General features: G+C 36.3%; 2 protein-coding genes across 6 annotated transcripts; one reads left to right on the forward strand and one right to left on the reverse strand.

Moving 5' to 3' along the window:
* Positions 1–1,213: 1,213 nt before the first annotated feature.
* LOC149400676 (pentatricopeptide repeat-containing protein At1g59720, chloroplastic/mitochondrial-like) lies at positions 1,214–1,656 on the reverse strand. The gene is made up of 2 exons (XM_089610481.1): positions 1,519–1,656; positions 1,214–1,459 (listed from the first exon to the last, which is right to left on the reverse strand). Exons 1-2 carry the CDS (start codon positions 1,654–1,656, stop codon positions 1,214–1,216), a joined length of 384 nt encoding a protein of 127 aa, XP_089466607.1.
* Positions 1,657–12,626: 10,970 nt separating this feature from the next.
* On the forward strand, positions 12,627–16,191 carry LOC149400677 (Galactose-binding protein). 5 transcript variants are annotated; one of them, XM_089612230.1, is made up of 5 exons: positions 12,627–12,912; positions 13,716–13,896; positions 14,029–15,368; positions 15,461–15,546; positions 15,666–16,191. In XM_089612230.1, exons 2-5 carry the CDS (start codon positions 13,740–13,742, stop codon positions 15,889–15,891), a joined length of 1,809 nt encoding a protein of 602 aa, XP_089468356.1. In that variant the 5' UTR covers positions 12,627–12,912; positions 13,716–13,739; the 3' UTR covers positions 15,892–16,191. The 5 variants fall into 5 exon arrangements, with proteins under 5 accessions (XP_089468356.1, XP_089468358.1, XP_089468357.1 ...); XM_089612232.1 differs by having other exon boundaries at positions 12,627–12,900; XM_089612231.1 differs by lacking the exon at positions 12,627–12,912 and adding an exon at positions 12,983–13,325.
* The last annotated feature ends 969 nt before the right edge of the window (positions 16,192–17,160 follow it).

Genomic DNA, 17,160 nt, shown 5'->3' on the forward strand with positions numbered 1-17,160 from the left:
TTCCAAATAAATTGCTTGAATACCTTTTTCATTAATGCATAAGAATAGAAATAATTCATTAAAAAAATCATTAATTTAAGATATTTTAGAATTTATTCTTTTTCGAAAATTAACCGGTTCGCTATTCACTCATGACAAACTCGAAATTTTCTCAAAACTATTTTGAAATTTTTTTTCCTTCAACTTTAATTTTTTTTTTTTTCATTTCTTAGACCATTCGCTTTCGAGAATTATCGATTTGGAACAACTAAAGAATTATTTTCTAAACGTAAATATTTAAAATTTTCATTTGAAGTTTAAATTTACAAAAAGAAAAACAAACAAAGTTTGCTGCCTTTACACTTAATTATACTTTTTTTTTATTGAATTACAGATAATAATTTCGATTGTACCTTCACATATTTTAGTTTTCTTTTTATCTTTTTGTAAAAATTACCTTTATAAGAATACCTAGCTAAATGGTAAGTATCCCCAATCCAAAACGAGGAGATAGATTCAAGTCAGGGAAAATGCAAAAATTATATAGAAGAAATTACATTGATTATCTTTGATTAAAATTATAATCTAATTATCCAAATCTTAAAAATGTAGCCGAATGCATGTCTAGTTTTCTCATAATATGGCGCGTAATAGTTTGTTATATTTTCTTAATAATAACATAATTAAACTAGGATTTTATCTTAGAGGGTCTAACTGAACCATATGCCTAAATCTACCAAAAAAAAAAAAACCCTTAAATACTTAAATTTAATTAACTTTTGGTCATCAATACGATGGACAAAACTAAACTATATGTCCGAGCAGATTATGCGGATTGCAAAACTTTGGAATCCGTAAACAAAAAGTGCTCTAATTACTTAGGCAAATTAAAACATATGTTTACAGTCAATCGGTTATTAATCTATGTAGTATAATAAGCCAGAATGCTTATTTACTATTCATAGACTATTTTTTTTGTTTTTAACCAATCTTAACTCGACGCGTCTGAATTATTATGACCTAAGCTTACTCTTATTCTAACACATACACTCTCACACACAGGTACACCGTTTTCAGTCTTCAATGTTCTTTCATTTCAGACTTCAATTCTTCATTGAATCCAAACGTTTCCAGCCTTTTCATCTTCTTCAATCGCATTTTCAGGTCCTCCACTTCATCTCCTTGTAATTCGTTTCTTTTTCTATATACCCTGTTTCTCAGTCTCTCTCACCTTTCAATTTTGGCTCCGATTCATGCGGTGTCTCAACACGAAATCGTAGACACGCTTCGCGATTCCAGGGCTTCCTTTCCCGTCGCAAGCCGAGAGCACCGCGACCATCGTCACCTCGTTGGGCTGGACTCCGCTCGAACACATCGACTCAAAAACTTCCAAGGCATCGTCCCACAAATACCGCTTCGCGTATCTGTCAATCACTGTCGTCCAAGTGACAACATCTCTCACAGGACTTTCATCGAACACCTTGCACGCGTCCCAAACACACCCACGCTTCGACCAAAACGAATCATCCCATTCTGTACAATGAAATCACCATCGAAACCCTTCTTCCTCATGACGCAAATCACCGAGCCTCCTTCCTTGGCCGTCGGAGCCTTCTCGCAGGCCTTGAGCACGTAGACGAAGCGCAAGCCGTCCATCTCCACGCGCTCTCGGACCATCCTGACGAAGAACTCGAATCCCGCCCATGTAACAGCCTCGAATCATGGTGTTTCGAGTTCGAGTAAACAATTCGAGCCCGCCAACTGCATACGCCACCGTCCAAGTTCGCCGAGGTATGCCTCATCTTTTTTCTCTCTTTTGAAGTTTGCATTTGAGATTAAGGGTTCTTTGTAATTATAGGGTTTGTTGTTTATTGATGGAATTCGTTTAATGAAGGTTTCCTCTAAAAGCTGTATTTTTTTTATTTCATTTGAAGGGTGGGAAAGACCTCTTTGATGAATCAGTATCCTTGGACTAAGCTATCTGATGTATTCACATATACATATACATATATATATATATATATATATATATATATATACATACGTACATGTATATATATTTCTTGTTCAAGACGTATATAGCTTGTAATCATGTGGGTTTTATTAGGCAATTGAGATTGAAATCTCTTTCTTAAAAAATTAAGTTCGTATAGCCGTTCTTTTGGGTTTGTTGCTCTGTTTTTTTCCCTTGACATACTTCTTATAGGTATGTGAACAAGAAGTTTAGCAACCAATATAATGCCACAATTGGAGCCGATTTTCTGACAAAAGAAGTGCAGTTTGAAGATAGGCTATTCATCTTGCAGGTAATTGATAGTTCTCTTACCAGTATGTGCACTGAGCTTTTACATATTTTCCAGCCATATCCTTTGTATTTATCAGTTGGCTCTGTCTATGTTGTTGTTGTCTAAGTTGTTTTGTCAAGAGATTTGCGGTAGTTCAAACCAAGCACAAATGGGATATATTCATTGATTAAGTACCAAATGCTTGCTGCTTTACTTTAATGAACTGGTTTTACTCTATTTTTCTCCTTGGTTGTTTTATTTATGTGTTACAGCAGAAAAAAAAAAAAAAAAAAAAAAAAAAAAAAAAAACTTCCAAAAGTTTGTTCTCTCATAATTGATTACTATAATGTGTCAGAAAATTGGTCCTTGCTTCTTTTTCATGGTTATTAAACAATTCGAGTAAAAAAATCGAGCCCGCCAACCGTGTACGCCACCGTCCAAGTTCGCCGAGGTATGCCTCATCTTTTTTCTCTCTATAATTTACAGCTTCGCTTAGGAAAATTTAGGTTTTTTTTTAATAAGACAGGCGACCTAATCAATTGGCTGCTAGGTGTTCGAAGAAAGTACTCTCAGAGAAAATCGACGTAGGTATGTTTAAATTTGTTATGAATTTTTTGGATGTATCGTGTTCTGTATCTGCTTACACATTATTTTGATTGTTGCGAAAATTGGATTTTAAGATTGAGTGATTTTTTTGGGTCTTAGATACCGGTAAGAGCAAACCTAACTGATAGTGTTTAATGAAAGTACTTTCTCCTTCGAAATGTGAACCGATTTTGCTTTATTTTCTCTAGATATTTTGCGATGGTCGGAGTCGACCAGTTTTGGGGATTTACTATCTGCACTGGACTTTGCATCAGCTTCTGATATTGCAAACATGAAAATCGTTATGTGAGTATGCATGTTTTGCATTGATTTTTTTAAATGTGTTAATCAAGAACATGGAATGGAGGGTGGGATGGGAAGAAGTGGTTGTATGGTGTATTCGTCTTAGACACAATTAATAATCCTCTTTTTCTCTCAACTTCGACACCATCACATTTTCTTTTATTCAATTATTCATCTCTTGATCATCTTTCTTGAAAAAATATCACTTAAATGGACCGAGCTGCTCATTACTGGAGCATTACCTCCTCTTTGATATTGATTCTATTTTTGAGCTTCCATTTTTAATACAAAACCGCATTATGTATACTAAATAAGTCTTTTTTAATCACGTGCGCATTTTTAATCACGTGCACATTATGTATACAAAACCGCATTATTGGAGAGTTACAGATCGTGAGAGAGAGTCGAGAGTTGCAGAGAGTCGTCGGGGTGGAATGGCGGAGCTGCGCTTTTTTGTTGTGAGAGGGCCTGGTCGGAGAGTTCGAGGGCCGTGAGAGAGAAGAAGAGAAAATAAAGAAGAGAAGAAGAGTATCGAGCAAAAAAAAAAAAAGAAGAGAAGGAGAGTTACAAAGGGTGTGAGTGTTTTTTGAGGGGTTTTTTTTATTTGTAACGAAAATAAAGAATAGAAAGAAGAGTAAAATAAATACTATCCTAATAATAGCCACGACAAGTCGCGGCTGTTGTCGTGGCAGTAGAGTATTTAGCCACGACAATTGTCATTGCTATTCTATAATCTCAAATAATGAGCGCGAGAATAAGTCCGCTCTAATTAATAGATGAAAATAGCAACAGCCACGACTTGTCGTAGCTGTTTCATCTAAAGTCGCGGCTATTTAGCCACGACTTGTCGTGGCTATTCCCGAGAATAAAAATTGTGGCTGTTGCCACTGTTTGTTGTAGTGTGCGTAGCACGTGTTATTATCCAGTATTTTAAAAAGAGAAAATAGCGAAAAAAAAATCACTCAACTTTTACGATAGATACAGTTTACTCCTCATTTTTTTTCGGCGGGCAAAATCACTAAACTTTATTTTTAGTGGCGTTGGCGTCGTTACTTCCTACTTCGTTATCTTTGACGCCATGTAGAAGGCTGTGATTTAAAAGCGATTTAATAATTTTTTTCTTAAAATTAATAAAAGATAATAAATCATTTAAAGTAAAAAAAAAAATCAGAAAAGAAAAACAAATAAAAAAAAACATTTGGGGTTATTCTCCTCCGCTCGCCGATGACTTGTGCCACTTATGCTTGGCCACGAGAAAGGAATCGGACTTCCGTTCGATCGTTCGAGCCTTTGTACTCATTCCATCCTGCATACAACAACAATTCTTCACCAGAGATGAAAAAAATGAAAGCAAAGGTTCACCAAATCCCTATGATTGAGAACCCACAGATGGCGGGAATGCTGAGGGAGCTCGAGGGGAAAGAGCGGTGGTGAAGAATTCGGTGATTGGGGAGAGACGACTGAGAAGCTCGTTCTCATCGGCGACGAGGTCAGAGCACCACCACTGGAGATAGTTTCAGCCCAAGCTGAGGCTTGCTTGGGAGACTCCCTATTTGGCGAAGCCGAAGTGGCCGCTGGTGAGGACGTCAATCATCGGCGGAACGGTCAAGCTCCGCCAAATTGTCGATCGTAGGTCATTCAAAATTTTAAATTGTTTCAATCTTATATTGAAATTGTTGTGATTCTGAATTCCAAATTGTTTCACTCTTATCAATCTGTGTGGTCAATTTTTTTTTAATTGAAACAACATATTCAATCTGAGATTTCGTCAGAGAAGAAGATGAAAACGAAGAGAGGCTTTCTGAGAGAATTTGGGGAAAGTTTCAGAAAGAATATTTTTCATTGAAAAAGAAAATGAATCAACACATCAGAGTTTAAAAACAAACTTAACGCGCCGAGTCTAATCAAACGACATAAGGAAATAAACGATAATAAAAAACTAAAAGACTGAAAGAAAAAACAACTTGTGCGGAGAAAACAATTCAGCAAGCACAGCTATCCTCTCCAACCTAAACGCTCTGACTCGAAGCCCAACTCCAATACTCCCCCTCAAGATGAAATGAAGATATTCTTCAAATTCATCTTGGACGTGAGGGTTTGTAACGCCGGTGAAGCCAAAGGCTTAGTGAAGACATCGGCGATTGGTGCTGAGTGCGAATATGGAGAAGTTTGACCAACCCACTCTGTAAATGATCTCTCACGAAATGGAGATCGATTTCGATGTGTTTGGTCCTTTCGTGATAGGTCAGATTCGAGGCTATGTGTATCGCAGCCTGATTGTCACAATATATCACAGACGACGATGAACTAGTGATCTGAAAGTCCTTCCTCAGCTGCTGCAACCAGAGCACTTCACTCATCGCCGCTGCCAACGATCGATATTCCGCCTCTGCTGAGCTCCGTGAAGTTGTGGACTGCTTCTTTGACTTCCAGGCAACTAGTGCATCACCTATAAAAACACAATAACCAGTCACTGACCTTCTCGTATCAACACACCTAGCCCAATCTGCATCAGAAAATGCTCTAATCTGAGTAGTAGAGTTAGAGGGATAAAATAATCCTAATCCTGGATTCGCCTTGATGTAACGAAGTAGATGATGTACTGCTTGTAGATGAGCAGTTGTAGGTGCTTGAACAAATTGACTTAACGTATGTACAGCATATGTGATGTCTGGTCTCGTTATCGTGAGGTATAACAGCCGTCCAATCAACTTCCTGTAATGCTTAGCATCTGTAAGTAAATCACCATCAGAAATCATTAGTGCAATATGAGGATCCATAGGAGTTTTCTTAGGTTTAGAGTCAAGAAAACCGGAGTCTTCAAGAATTTGGAGCGTATATTGACGCTGATTTACTACAATCCCGGAAGAAGATCTAGCTATTTCTAAACCAAGAAAATATCTCAGCTCTCCTAGATCTTTCAAACGAAAAACAGAATTCAAATAAGTTTTAACATCAAGAATAACACTTTTTGTAGGGCTGGCAATTATGATATCATCTACATAAAGTAAAATCACAACAAACTGTAAACTAGTACCACGAGTGTATAAAGAATAATCACTCTTGGATTGGATAAAACCTGTTTGAGTGACAGCTTCAGTAAACTTTAAATTCCACTGTCTAGAGGCTTGTTTAAGGCCATAAATAGACTTGTGTAATTTACAAACCAGCTTAGACCCGTGTATATTAGGCTCCCCCTGAGGTGTATAACCCATAGGAAGCTCCATGTATACTTCTTCGTATAAATCCCCATTTAAGAAAGCATTGCTGATGTCCAGCTGAGAAAGAAACCAATTTTGTGAGGAAGCAATGCCAAGCAAAAATTTAACTGAAACTAATTTGGCAACAGGAGAAAAAGTGTCTAAAAAATCAACTCCCTCCTTTTGTGTGTAGCCTTTTGTAACTAAACATGCTTTTCGCCGAGCCAAAGTTCCATCGGAGTGCATTTTATTAGTGAAGATCCATCGGCAACCAACAACAGTTTTGTCTTTAGGTAGTGGAACCACAGACCATGTATTGTTGGCGTGCATGGCTTCAATTTCATCATTCATGGCACTCCTCCATTCTTGGCTTTTGACGGCTGTGTGATAAAACTGTGGTGCTGAATTCGCTGAAACAGAACAAACAAAATTTCTGAAAGGCAATGACAAATTCTCATAATTTAGTACAGTATCAATAGAGTGTTTGGTACTGTAACTTTCACCTGATTGCAAAAGATGACAATGATATTCTTTCAAATAAGCAGGAGTAGTGTGCTTTCTGGAAGACTTTCTTGTCCCTATTTCTTGTGGCACATCTGATTGTGGAGAATTGTCAGCAAGGTTGTTCTCAGGTATAACTTCTTCAGCAACCAACAATTCTGATTCTGGAGAGATATTCACATTTTTCTCAGAAGGTACATGAGCATTATTATGCTCACAATTTCGAGATATAGGCAATTCAGTAGAGGTAATAATGGGAATAGGAACATTTGCAAAAGGATCAGCGTGGACTGTCTTGTTGTTGATATATTGGAAAGGAAAAATCCTTTCATGAAACACCACGTCTCTGGATAAAAAGATCTCCATAGTATTCAAATCAAGGAGTTTATATCCCTTGACCCCCGGAGGATAACCAAGCATAACGCACTTTCGTTCACGTGGTTCAAATTTGGTTCTATGTCCTCTTAGAGTAGAGGCAAAACATAGACAGCCAAAAACCCTTAAGTGTCCATAATTCACCTGCTTGTTGTACAAGAGCTCAAACGGGGTCTTATGAGACAGAATCGGAGAAGGTGTTCTATTTATCAAATACGTGGCCGTTAGGACACAGTCAGTCCAAAACTTGATAGGCAAATGAGATTGAAAAAGTAAAGCACGAGCCACATTTAACAAATGTTGGTGCTTTCTTTCAACAACCGAGTTTTGTTGTGGCGTTTCCACACACGAAAACTGATGAATTATCCCTTTCTGTGAGAAATAATCAGAGAAAACCAACTCCTTGGCATTATTTGATCGAAACATTTTAATGGAACAAGAAAATTGATTAGTAACATAAGTGCAAAAACGTGGAATAATATGATGAACTTCAGATTTATGTTTCATAAGAAAAATCCAACAAAAACGAGACATATCATCCACTAATGTCAAGAAAAATCTATGACCATGTCTAGAAGGAACACTATAAGGTCCCCAAACATCACAATGAATCAAATCAAAACAGGAATTAGACATATTATTCTGTGAAACAAAAGGCAACCTATGTTGCTTAGCCAAAGGACAAACATAACAAGGAGAGTGATTATCAGAATCATGAAAATCTAAACAATCTTTTAAACCTTCTAATATCTTGAAAGAGAGATGACCTAGCCTTTGATGCCAAAGTTGAGCAGTGGTTTTGTTCACTGTTGTGACATTGTTCACGGTGGCTTTGGAGATGCTATCTCTTGTCAAGATGTAGAGGTTGTTAGAGGTCCTACCCTTGCCAATCATCCTCGAATGGTGAATATCCTGTATGACAAAAAAATCATTCGAAAAAGTGACAGCCACATTTGATTCTTTGGTGAGAGCACTAACAGAAATCAAATTGACCTTAAAACAGAGAACGTAAAGAACATTATAAAGAATTAAATCTCTACTAATCCTAACATTTCCAATAGAATAGACAGGTATGACAGTTCTGTTTGGCAATGTAACAGTCGAGTTTTGCAATGGTCTCAGTTTTGAAAAAAGACACTTTTCAGCACATATGTGCCTCGATGCACCTGAATCCAAAATCCAAGATCCACAAACAGAATTTGAAGGCAAAGTAAAGTTAACCAAACCACGAAAACCTGTATTAAAGGTCGTCATGTTGACTTCATTTTCCATGCCAGGATTTGCCGAACTCAAAGAGGTGAGTTGGTTTGACAGGTGATTGATGAGTTGGTGGATTTGATCGGAGGAGAGATGCGAGTTTGCGCTGGTAGTTCCACTTTCCACGGCGCTTCCATGAGTAGTTCCTTCCGCTGCGTTTGCTTGTGGCTTGGACTTGAATTTGTATCCAGGAGGATAACCATGGATCTTGTAGCACTTATCCACTGTATGTCCCTGCATCTTGCAATGAGTGCAGGTCGGTCGATCTTTAGTCTTGAATTTCCTCTGCTCATCACGGACCGCCATGGCCAGGGAGTTTGACTGATCGATAGAAGCCAGAGCATCAGTTCCAATCGATCTTTGTGTCTCTTCTTGAGTCAGCATCGCGTACACTTTCGTAATTGTAGGCATAGGCTCCATGAGCAAGATTTGTCCACGAGCATGAGTGTATGTCTCATTCAGGCCCATGAGAAATTGCATCTCGTACTCCGACTGTGCAAATTCGCTCAGTTTTGTCTTTCCTCCACAGCTACACGCGCAAATTCTCAAATAACGTCTTCAAATCTGGAAGACGGCACGAACTAACTTGTGATGGTGAAGAATCCTTAAAAATTCTTGACAAAATGCTGGACTATAAGAGGTCTTATCATTAGAAGATACCAAAATTCCATTTTTTTAGAAAATCCTAATATTTTATATTCTTAATATGTTTCATGCTTTTAGCATCTTTTATTGTTTTGGTAGTTATTTATATATGTATATGTAGGCTATTTCACGGGCGGAATCGGGAATTGAAATCGAGGGTGGCCAAAAATAAATAAAATGTATATATGTCTTATAAATATATCTAAATTAAATTTATAAAAAAAAATTAAAATATCCCAAAATATATCTAAAATATCCCAAAATAAAAAAAAAATACAAAACAGATCCTTTAACTAGTATTTAAAGTATCCTTACATACTAAATTAATTTGTAATCAAATTCTTCCACGCTATTCAAGATAATAAAAAGAATTATTTTATATTCAATGCAATATAGCTAAATAGATTCATATATGATATCAAATCATTAAAAAAAATGGAATTTACGTGAAGAAAAAAAAGTGAAAGAACAAAATTAATTATAAATCCCATACGCACACATTTAGAAGAAACAAAAAAATTAGGGGAAAATTAGACGAATACACAAAAAAATTATTAAATACGTATCATTAGACTTATTTAATAATTATTTTACGGTTTCATTTAAATTTTTATTAGTAGTTTATAGTTTTAAAAAATTATTTAAAAATAAATAAATAAAAATAAGATAGTTATATAATTTTATAAAAATAATGAGGTAGCTATGAATTTTTTTTAAAATTAGAGTTAGTTGTGAAATTAACATATACAAAAGTGTATTTATGGAATACTTTCAAAAAGTTGGGAGTGGGCCGGGCTACACTGTGGGCTACGTAGGTCCCCCCCTGGGCTATATGTATATCGTACTTAATAAAATTTGGGACATTTCCTTTTGGCAATTTTCCATAAAATTTTAGAAACTTGTTGATGCCGAAATTGGTTCAACAATTACGAATTTATGCCATTTTGATTTTTATTATGTGGCTCTCAAGATTTCGTCGTATCAAAATTGAGATAAACCTTATTTGAAAATAAAATGAAAAAATAATAAAATTGGAGAAATGAAATAAATAAGTGATTTTATTGATCTGATTAAATGTATACCAAATATGGAGTTTGACCTCTGAAAAGTCAAGTAGACGAACTCAGTAAAAAAACAAATATCGATAAACTTGTTTATTCATTAAAAAAAAAGTGTGTCATTGTTGTTGGAAATGAGCTTAATTTATAGCCGAAAAAAGTATGTCGCATCTCGTTTTTTTCGAGACACATGGTCGAACTGTCCCGATCTCCTCTTGTTGCGTGGTCATCCATATCTAGCAGATTAGCGTTGGCAGTGACAAAGTCCATAGTCTCAAGCGAAGACGGATTCCACTACATCAATAATTCAATTGTTGTTCCCAACTCATTTTCAAGCTTCTGCATACGCCTAAAAATCGTAAATAGAGTTGATTATTGTTTTTAGACTAGTTGTTTGATCTATTTTTTTTTTCAATTTGATCGGATGCAATTTTGTAAATCCATTTTAAAGTCTTGTCTGGTTACAAAAATTGCACGACGAAGCTATAATTTTTTGAAATAATTGTTAGATATTTAACTGTCGATAATAGGTGGGTCTTTCAGTTAAGCTCCCTTCTACTTTTGCGCTCGAGGGCGAATCTCCGCCTGGCTCGAGGAAAGCTTTGCATGTCTCCACTATTTATTGGGAGCCCTATGCACTAGTTGGAAACGTACCAAAGGGCATATGCTCATTTCTTGAGTAGATATGATTATTTTATGACCGTTAGCCGATGGATATTGTCAGAGTGGACATTTTATTGGTTGTTTTTGTTGAACTATGATATTTGGTAAATTGTGTTGATCTCTTCAATTTGGTTCGTACTTTGAATTTAACTATTTTAATTAAGTTTGTGTTGAACTATTTTCATTAAGTTTGTGTTGAACTATTTCATATTGATTATGTAATGAAGATATTGTAAATTATTTTTATTTTTAGCTTATGATATACATGACATTTTATAAATATTTGTTCACTGTATATCCTTTCGATAAGTTTGTTATTTATCCGTAAACGACATCGACAACGATAAGTTCATTGGTACGATTTTACTTTCATTTTCACTGGAAATTCCGGTTAACCAAGAATATCTCTCGATTACCCAGCAAAATCTGAATCCTAATACGATATCGGACTGTATTTTAATTTTGCTTGAAACGGGACTGAACCGTGCGTACCTAGTAAATCTATCAAAACCGGATATCTTTCTTCCATCCAAGTGGGGATGAAAAGAATCGTTTCTTATATGAGAATTTCCATTTATTAAGGAAGTGATAATAATTTACGAACTGTGAAAAAGGCCGAGTCGGCTGGGTGACAGTTGGACAAATACGTGAGAGTTTACACGTGGTGACAGGTTGGTGGGAGTGGTATTCTATTCCACGTAATTGCTTGGTCACTGGGCCAATAGCAAAGTGACACGTCAATTCTACGCAATCTTCCTCGTGGCACCACTTGAAAGCTGTAGCCTGTGTCGACTTCATCTTCTTCTCTTCTCAATAACGGTGCGATTTTGATAATATAACCGACCTGTCACCTTTCACTCCTCTGCATATCAATTTTGAATTGAATTTGAATCTCTTTGGTTACTTAATTTACGCTGTATATATGTCATCAAGACAAATAGCAATGAATTTGTATATGTGTGAATGCAAGCCACGTAAACCACCATCATTAGGTGATAATTACTTTCCACATATAATATTTATTTATTTTTTTAGTAGTTGTTTATTATGCCGGTTTATACAGGAATAGCTATTGGCAGATGAAATGATGTGCACTCAAAGGACCGGTAACATGTTTATCCTTATCTTTTAGTTAATAATAACTAATTTATATAATATCTGTACCTATAACATAAAGTATTGCCTTCATTCTTTTTTTATTCAACATTCTTTACCTTATTTTATTTTGTAAGTTATGTGTGTTTGTATGTCATACATGTACTCAAAACTATATATTTAAATGTGTTGGCTTAGGTTGTACAGCTGTCATACACAAGACTTGAGATATGTTAAATATTGATTATAATACCACATATTATGCATATATGTTTTTTTGGTTAAAATGATAGGTTGTAATGTTTTACATAAGTCAATCTTTTATAAAATATAAATTAGATCATAAATGTGTAATCTTCAGATTAAAATCAAGAATTAAAGAATCAAATCCGATAATTTGAAAAGCCGGAGAAATTAAAGCAATCACATAAATAAGGTAAAATTATTCATAAAAATCGGCATGGATATTAATAGTTATTTATTAACTTGGCTAAAAAAGTCTCCTAAAATGTACTCTCTCTCAACCAATGTGATACTACTACTATCATACATAAAACATTTCAAACGTCTAATTTTAGTAAATCAAAAAATTATATATATTATCCCCCACCGTAAAATCTTCCATAAAATAAAAATGAAATTGAAGTTTTTAAATTTCCCAGGAAATATTTATAATTTTTCATGGGTAAGAAGTTAGAAGTGAGAAACAGAGCTTTGCGCAAAAGGTAAAAACACTAAGAAAGAAAACAGAGACGAACGATCGCGAAACAGAGACTGACTTGATGCGTTGTCCTTTTTAACCATTCATTCGATCATTCAAAACGAGAGAGAGAGAGAGAGAGAGAGAGAGAGAGAGAGACAGAGAGAGAGAGAGAACATTCCTCGGAAGCAAAAGCCGTTTCAAAAAGAGGAAACGACAGAGACAGAGAAGACAAAGGGAAGAAGAAAAATATGGTAATTTCACAGGTACTGTTTGTTGTTTAAGCTTCATCAATGGCTGTCCAATCACCACGCTGATTAGCCTAGAAAAAACACCCTCACAAGTCCGATTCACAATTCCCCGTTCACACACACACACACTCTCTCTCGCTCGTCTCCATAATAATTGTCAATTTTTCTTTTTGTCATATAATGATTATTTTGTCGCCGATTTCTTTGCATACCTTAAATATCTTTTTTTTTTTTGGATCTCGCATTGGTTATTCCCTCCTGTTTTGAAATTCGAAACACGTTAAAGATCTTTTTCTTTTCTATATCTATCACCGGGGAATGATGAATATGTTTAGTCGTGTCTTTTGCTTTTGCTTTGCTTCACCATTAGCTTTGGTTAAACAGTCTCTCTTCCTTCTAGAATAATGGGGTTTTGCTTACCTGGTAAGGTAAGCTTCGCTTTTATCAAATTTATTTAGTAATTCCATGATTTAGAGCATAAATAAATACTATCCATCAGCTTCGTTCGATGATTTATATGTTAAACCGAAGTGATACGCATTTGATAACCCCCAAAAATAATAAAGTAATCTTCCATTATTGGTGATCAGCTGCAAGTTATACATTTTGTTTTTATTTTTTATTTTATATCAGATAAGTTCTGCAATGTTCTTTGATTGACTTAGTTTTTGTATTCTTCCAATTAAATATAATGTAGTTGCTAAGCAATATAGCTTATTTTATTGAGATTGCTTGTCTTCCTGGTGGAAGATTCTTTTTTCTTCTCTTCTGAAAGAAAGAAAAAAAAACCCCCTCAAATTAATGTGCAATTTTTGCAGGGATTGGATTGGATTTAATGCGCGATGCAGAGATCGCGCAAAGCTCTTCTGAACCGAAGAGCTTTGATGAAAACCATGACCGGAAGGTATCGATTTTACACGGTCTCTCTATCCTTGATTTTCTTGTGGGCTCTTCTATTCATCTTCACCTTCTGGATTCGTCACGGTGATGGTCATCAAGGTTGGCTTTTTATTTTCTAGGGATTTCTAGAACTTGATAAACTTGCAAATGTTGATTTCTCTAATGGTTGATTTGATAAACTTGCAAATAATATTCTTTTATGATAATTGTCTCTCTCTCTCTCTCATGCAGATTCAGCTAAAGCCGATGAATTCTCGTTCGGCGTAACAACATGGGAAGAATCCAAGCTTGAATGCAAACCCTCCGATTCCGTTAAAGACATAAGCTTTATCCGTATTTCTGAGGCTTCTAACAGAAAAGAGACGAAGCCGAGTATATCAGCTGAAGCACAAGAAACTCAAGGAATTTCGAAACTGATCTCGCCCTCTGAAAGTCGCCCCGATCTGGAGAAACCAATCACGGCCACTGAAGGGAGCTCAAAAGAGGTCTCGGCCTCTGAAAATCGGCCCGAAGCGGAGAAGCCGATCACAGACACGAAGCTCGAAAGCCTCGTTACGAAGACTCGGTCGGTCCCACCGGGTCTCGATGAGTTCAAGAGCAAGACCTTTAGCGCCAAGAGCAAGTACGGAAACGGCCAACCGGGAGGTATAAAGCACCGGACCGAGCCCGGAGGCAAAGAGTACAACTACGCCTCGGCTTCGAAAGGAGCGAAGGTTTTGGATTTCAACAAGGAAGCCAAGGGAGCCTCGAACATCCTCGGCAGAGACAAAGATAAGTATCTCCGGAACCCGTGTTCCGCAGAAGAGAAATTTGTGGTCATAGAACTCTCCGAGGAAACTCTGGTCGACGAGATCGAGATAGCTAATTTCGAGCACTACTCGTCGAACATCAAGGAGTTCGAGCTCCTGGGAAGTCTGGTTTACCCGACCAACGAATGGGTCAAACTCAGAAACATCACCGCTGGTAATGTCAAGCTGGCACAGAGGTTCGTGCTTCCCGAGCCCAAATGGGTGAGATATCTGAAGCTGAATATTCTCAGCCACTACGGCTCAGAATTCTACTGTACAGTCAGTACCTTCGAAGTCTACGGCGTGGACGCTGTTGAGCGAATGCTCGAAGACTTGATATCTGTTGAAGCCGGGGTTTCGGTTGCTGACTCAGCAGCGAGCTCCGATCAGAAAAAATCCGTTCCGACCCCTACGGAGCCTCTCGAAGGGGATGATCTCGATCAAGAGCTCACAATTGAAGAACAAGGTTCTCGATCTTTGGCCGGAGGAGGCTCTATCCTGAAACTCGAGATCTCGAAAAGCGACGTCCCTGATCCAGTTGAGGAAGTCCGACATCACCAGCAAGTGGGAAGAGTTCCCGGGGACACGGCTCTGAAGATACTTATGCAGAAAGTCCGGTCACTGGACTTGAATTTGTCCGTCCTCGAGAGATATCTCGAGGAACTGACTTCGAAGTACGGCAAGATATTCAAAGAAATTGACAGAGACATTGGCGAGGCCGACAAAGTTGTTGAGAAGATCAGAACGGACGTACAGAATCTCCTCGAGAGCCAAAGAATCATGGTATACACATATGTGTTCCTTGGTTCATTTTGTTTTTGTTTTTAATGACAAGGCTTTTTGTGTTTAACTTCTATCATTTGTATGTGGACCAGGCTGAGGATGTGAATAGCGTTGTTGCTTGGAAGTCCTTTGTCTCGTTGCAGATGGAAAATATGCTCAGAGACAATGCCATTCTCAGGTGAGAAAACTTTCATAAAATATCGAAATCGGCCACTGAAAATTGATGGTGATTAGGAGATTCTTCAAGAGACTATTTTATATATTGCTAATATGTATATGATTTGGATCGAAATGCAGACACGAGGTCGAGAACGTACGAGAGAAGCAGATTTCCATGGACAACAAAAACGTGACGATGTTTGTGGTGTGTGTGAGTTTCGCATTACTGGCGATTGTGAGGATTTTCGCAGAAACGGCGGTGAGTTTGTATAGAAGCGAGCCAAGGAAATTTTGTTCGATAAGCTCTTCCTGGCTTTTCTTGCTCTTCAGTTGTATCGTTACATTCTTTATACTTATATTATGATATGTTCCATTTTATGTTTTCCGAAAGAAAAGCATAAGGTGAAAATTTTGATATCCTAATAGCGTCATCACAGTGCAAATATATATACATATCAATTATTGAGTCTGTAGTTCTCCCGGAAGAGGTCATATATATATCTCTGTGTATATATACGGACGTTTACAATTTCAAATAGCAAAGGTAAAGGTATAATCATGTAATGCTCGTAGTTGTCTGTGAATATAAATAATTCTTGCAATAATGAACCAGCTGTATTCAAGCTGTATACGGCTACTATTGGTGAAGATATACTGGTTTTTATGTATTGTAGATTGAAGAGAAAAGAAAGTCCAAGAATTATTTGGATATTTTCCCTCTACAGGACTTGGGATATTTGTTGATCATCAGAATTGGAGAGTAGTTTTCACACACAAAAATTGATAACTTCTAAAAATGAGAGCGCTTTATGTTATTTCACCGAGATGGAAATCTAGTGAAACCAAAATAAGTTAAAAAAAAATTAAAAAAATCTGCTTGCTCGTCTTGAGGCCAAGTGGAGAAAAAATATATAAAAAATAAACAATTTTTCGATCGAAGAGAAAAGAGAGTCCAAGAATTATTTGAATATTTTCCCTCTATAGGACTTGGGATAGTTGTTGATTATCAGAATTGGAGAGTAGTTTTCAGTTTTCAAACACAAAAATTGATAACTTCAATAAATGAGAGTGCTTTATGTCAAGATCACCGAGATGGAAATCAAGTGAAACACAAATAAGTTTTTAGGCCATGTCCAGATAGGGGAAAAAATATTTAAAAATACATAATTTGTCGATCGTTTAGTGGTAAGAGTGGCATCTGCTATCCAGCCTATCCTTTGTAACTTTTGAGGACAAGTGAACTTTTCTTTTCTTATTGATAATTGACAGAATTCATATATCACATCAGAACAATTCATTGCACCGAATTCAAAAGAGAAATTCCTCGAAAATGGATAAACATCGAGACTAAACCTCATCATTACAAAATATTTAAAATTAAATTTTTTACTTAAATTCGAAAAAAGTAATATTTCAGCTTATTTTTTCATCTTAAATCTTTGAATTTCATCGTCATCGAAATTCATCGAAAATCATCTTAAATTTTTTAATTTCATCGTAAACAACTATGAATTTCATCGAAAATCATCTTAAAAAAAATTTCAAATTCAAAATATTAACTTTTCCAATCCAAATCAATCCAAATCATCCAATTATCACTCTAATCATTATTATAACTATCCTACAACAATTC

This window comes from Urtica dioica, chromosome 4, assembly GCF_054948205.1.
Source record: "Urtica dioica subsp. dioica isolate 48M chromosome 4, U.dioica_male_clone48M_v1_H2, whole genome shotgun sequence".
Lineage (NCBI taxonomy): Eukaryota > Viridiplantae > Streptophyta > Magnoliopsida > Rosales > Urticaceae > Urtica > Urtica dioica.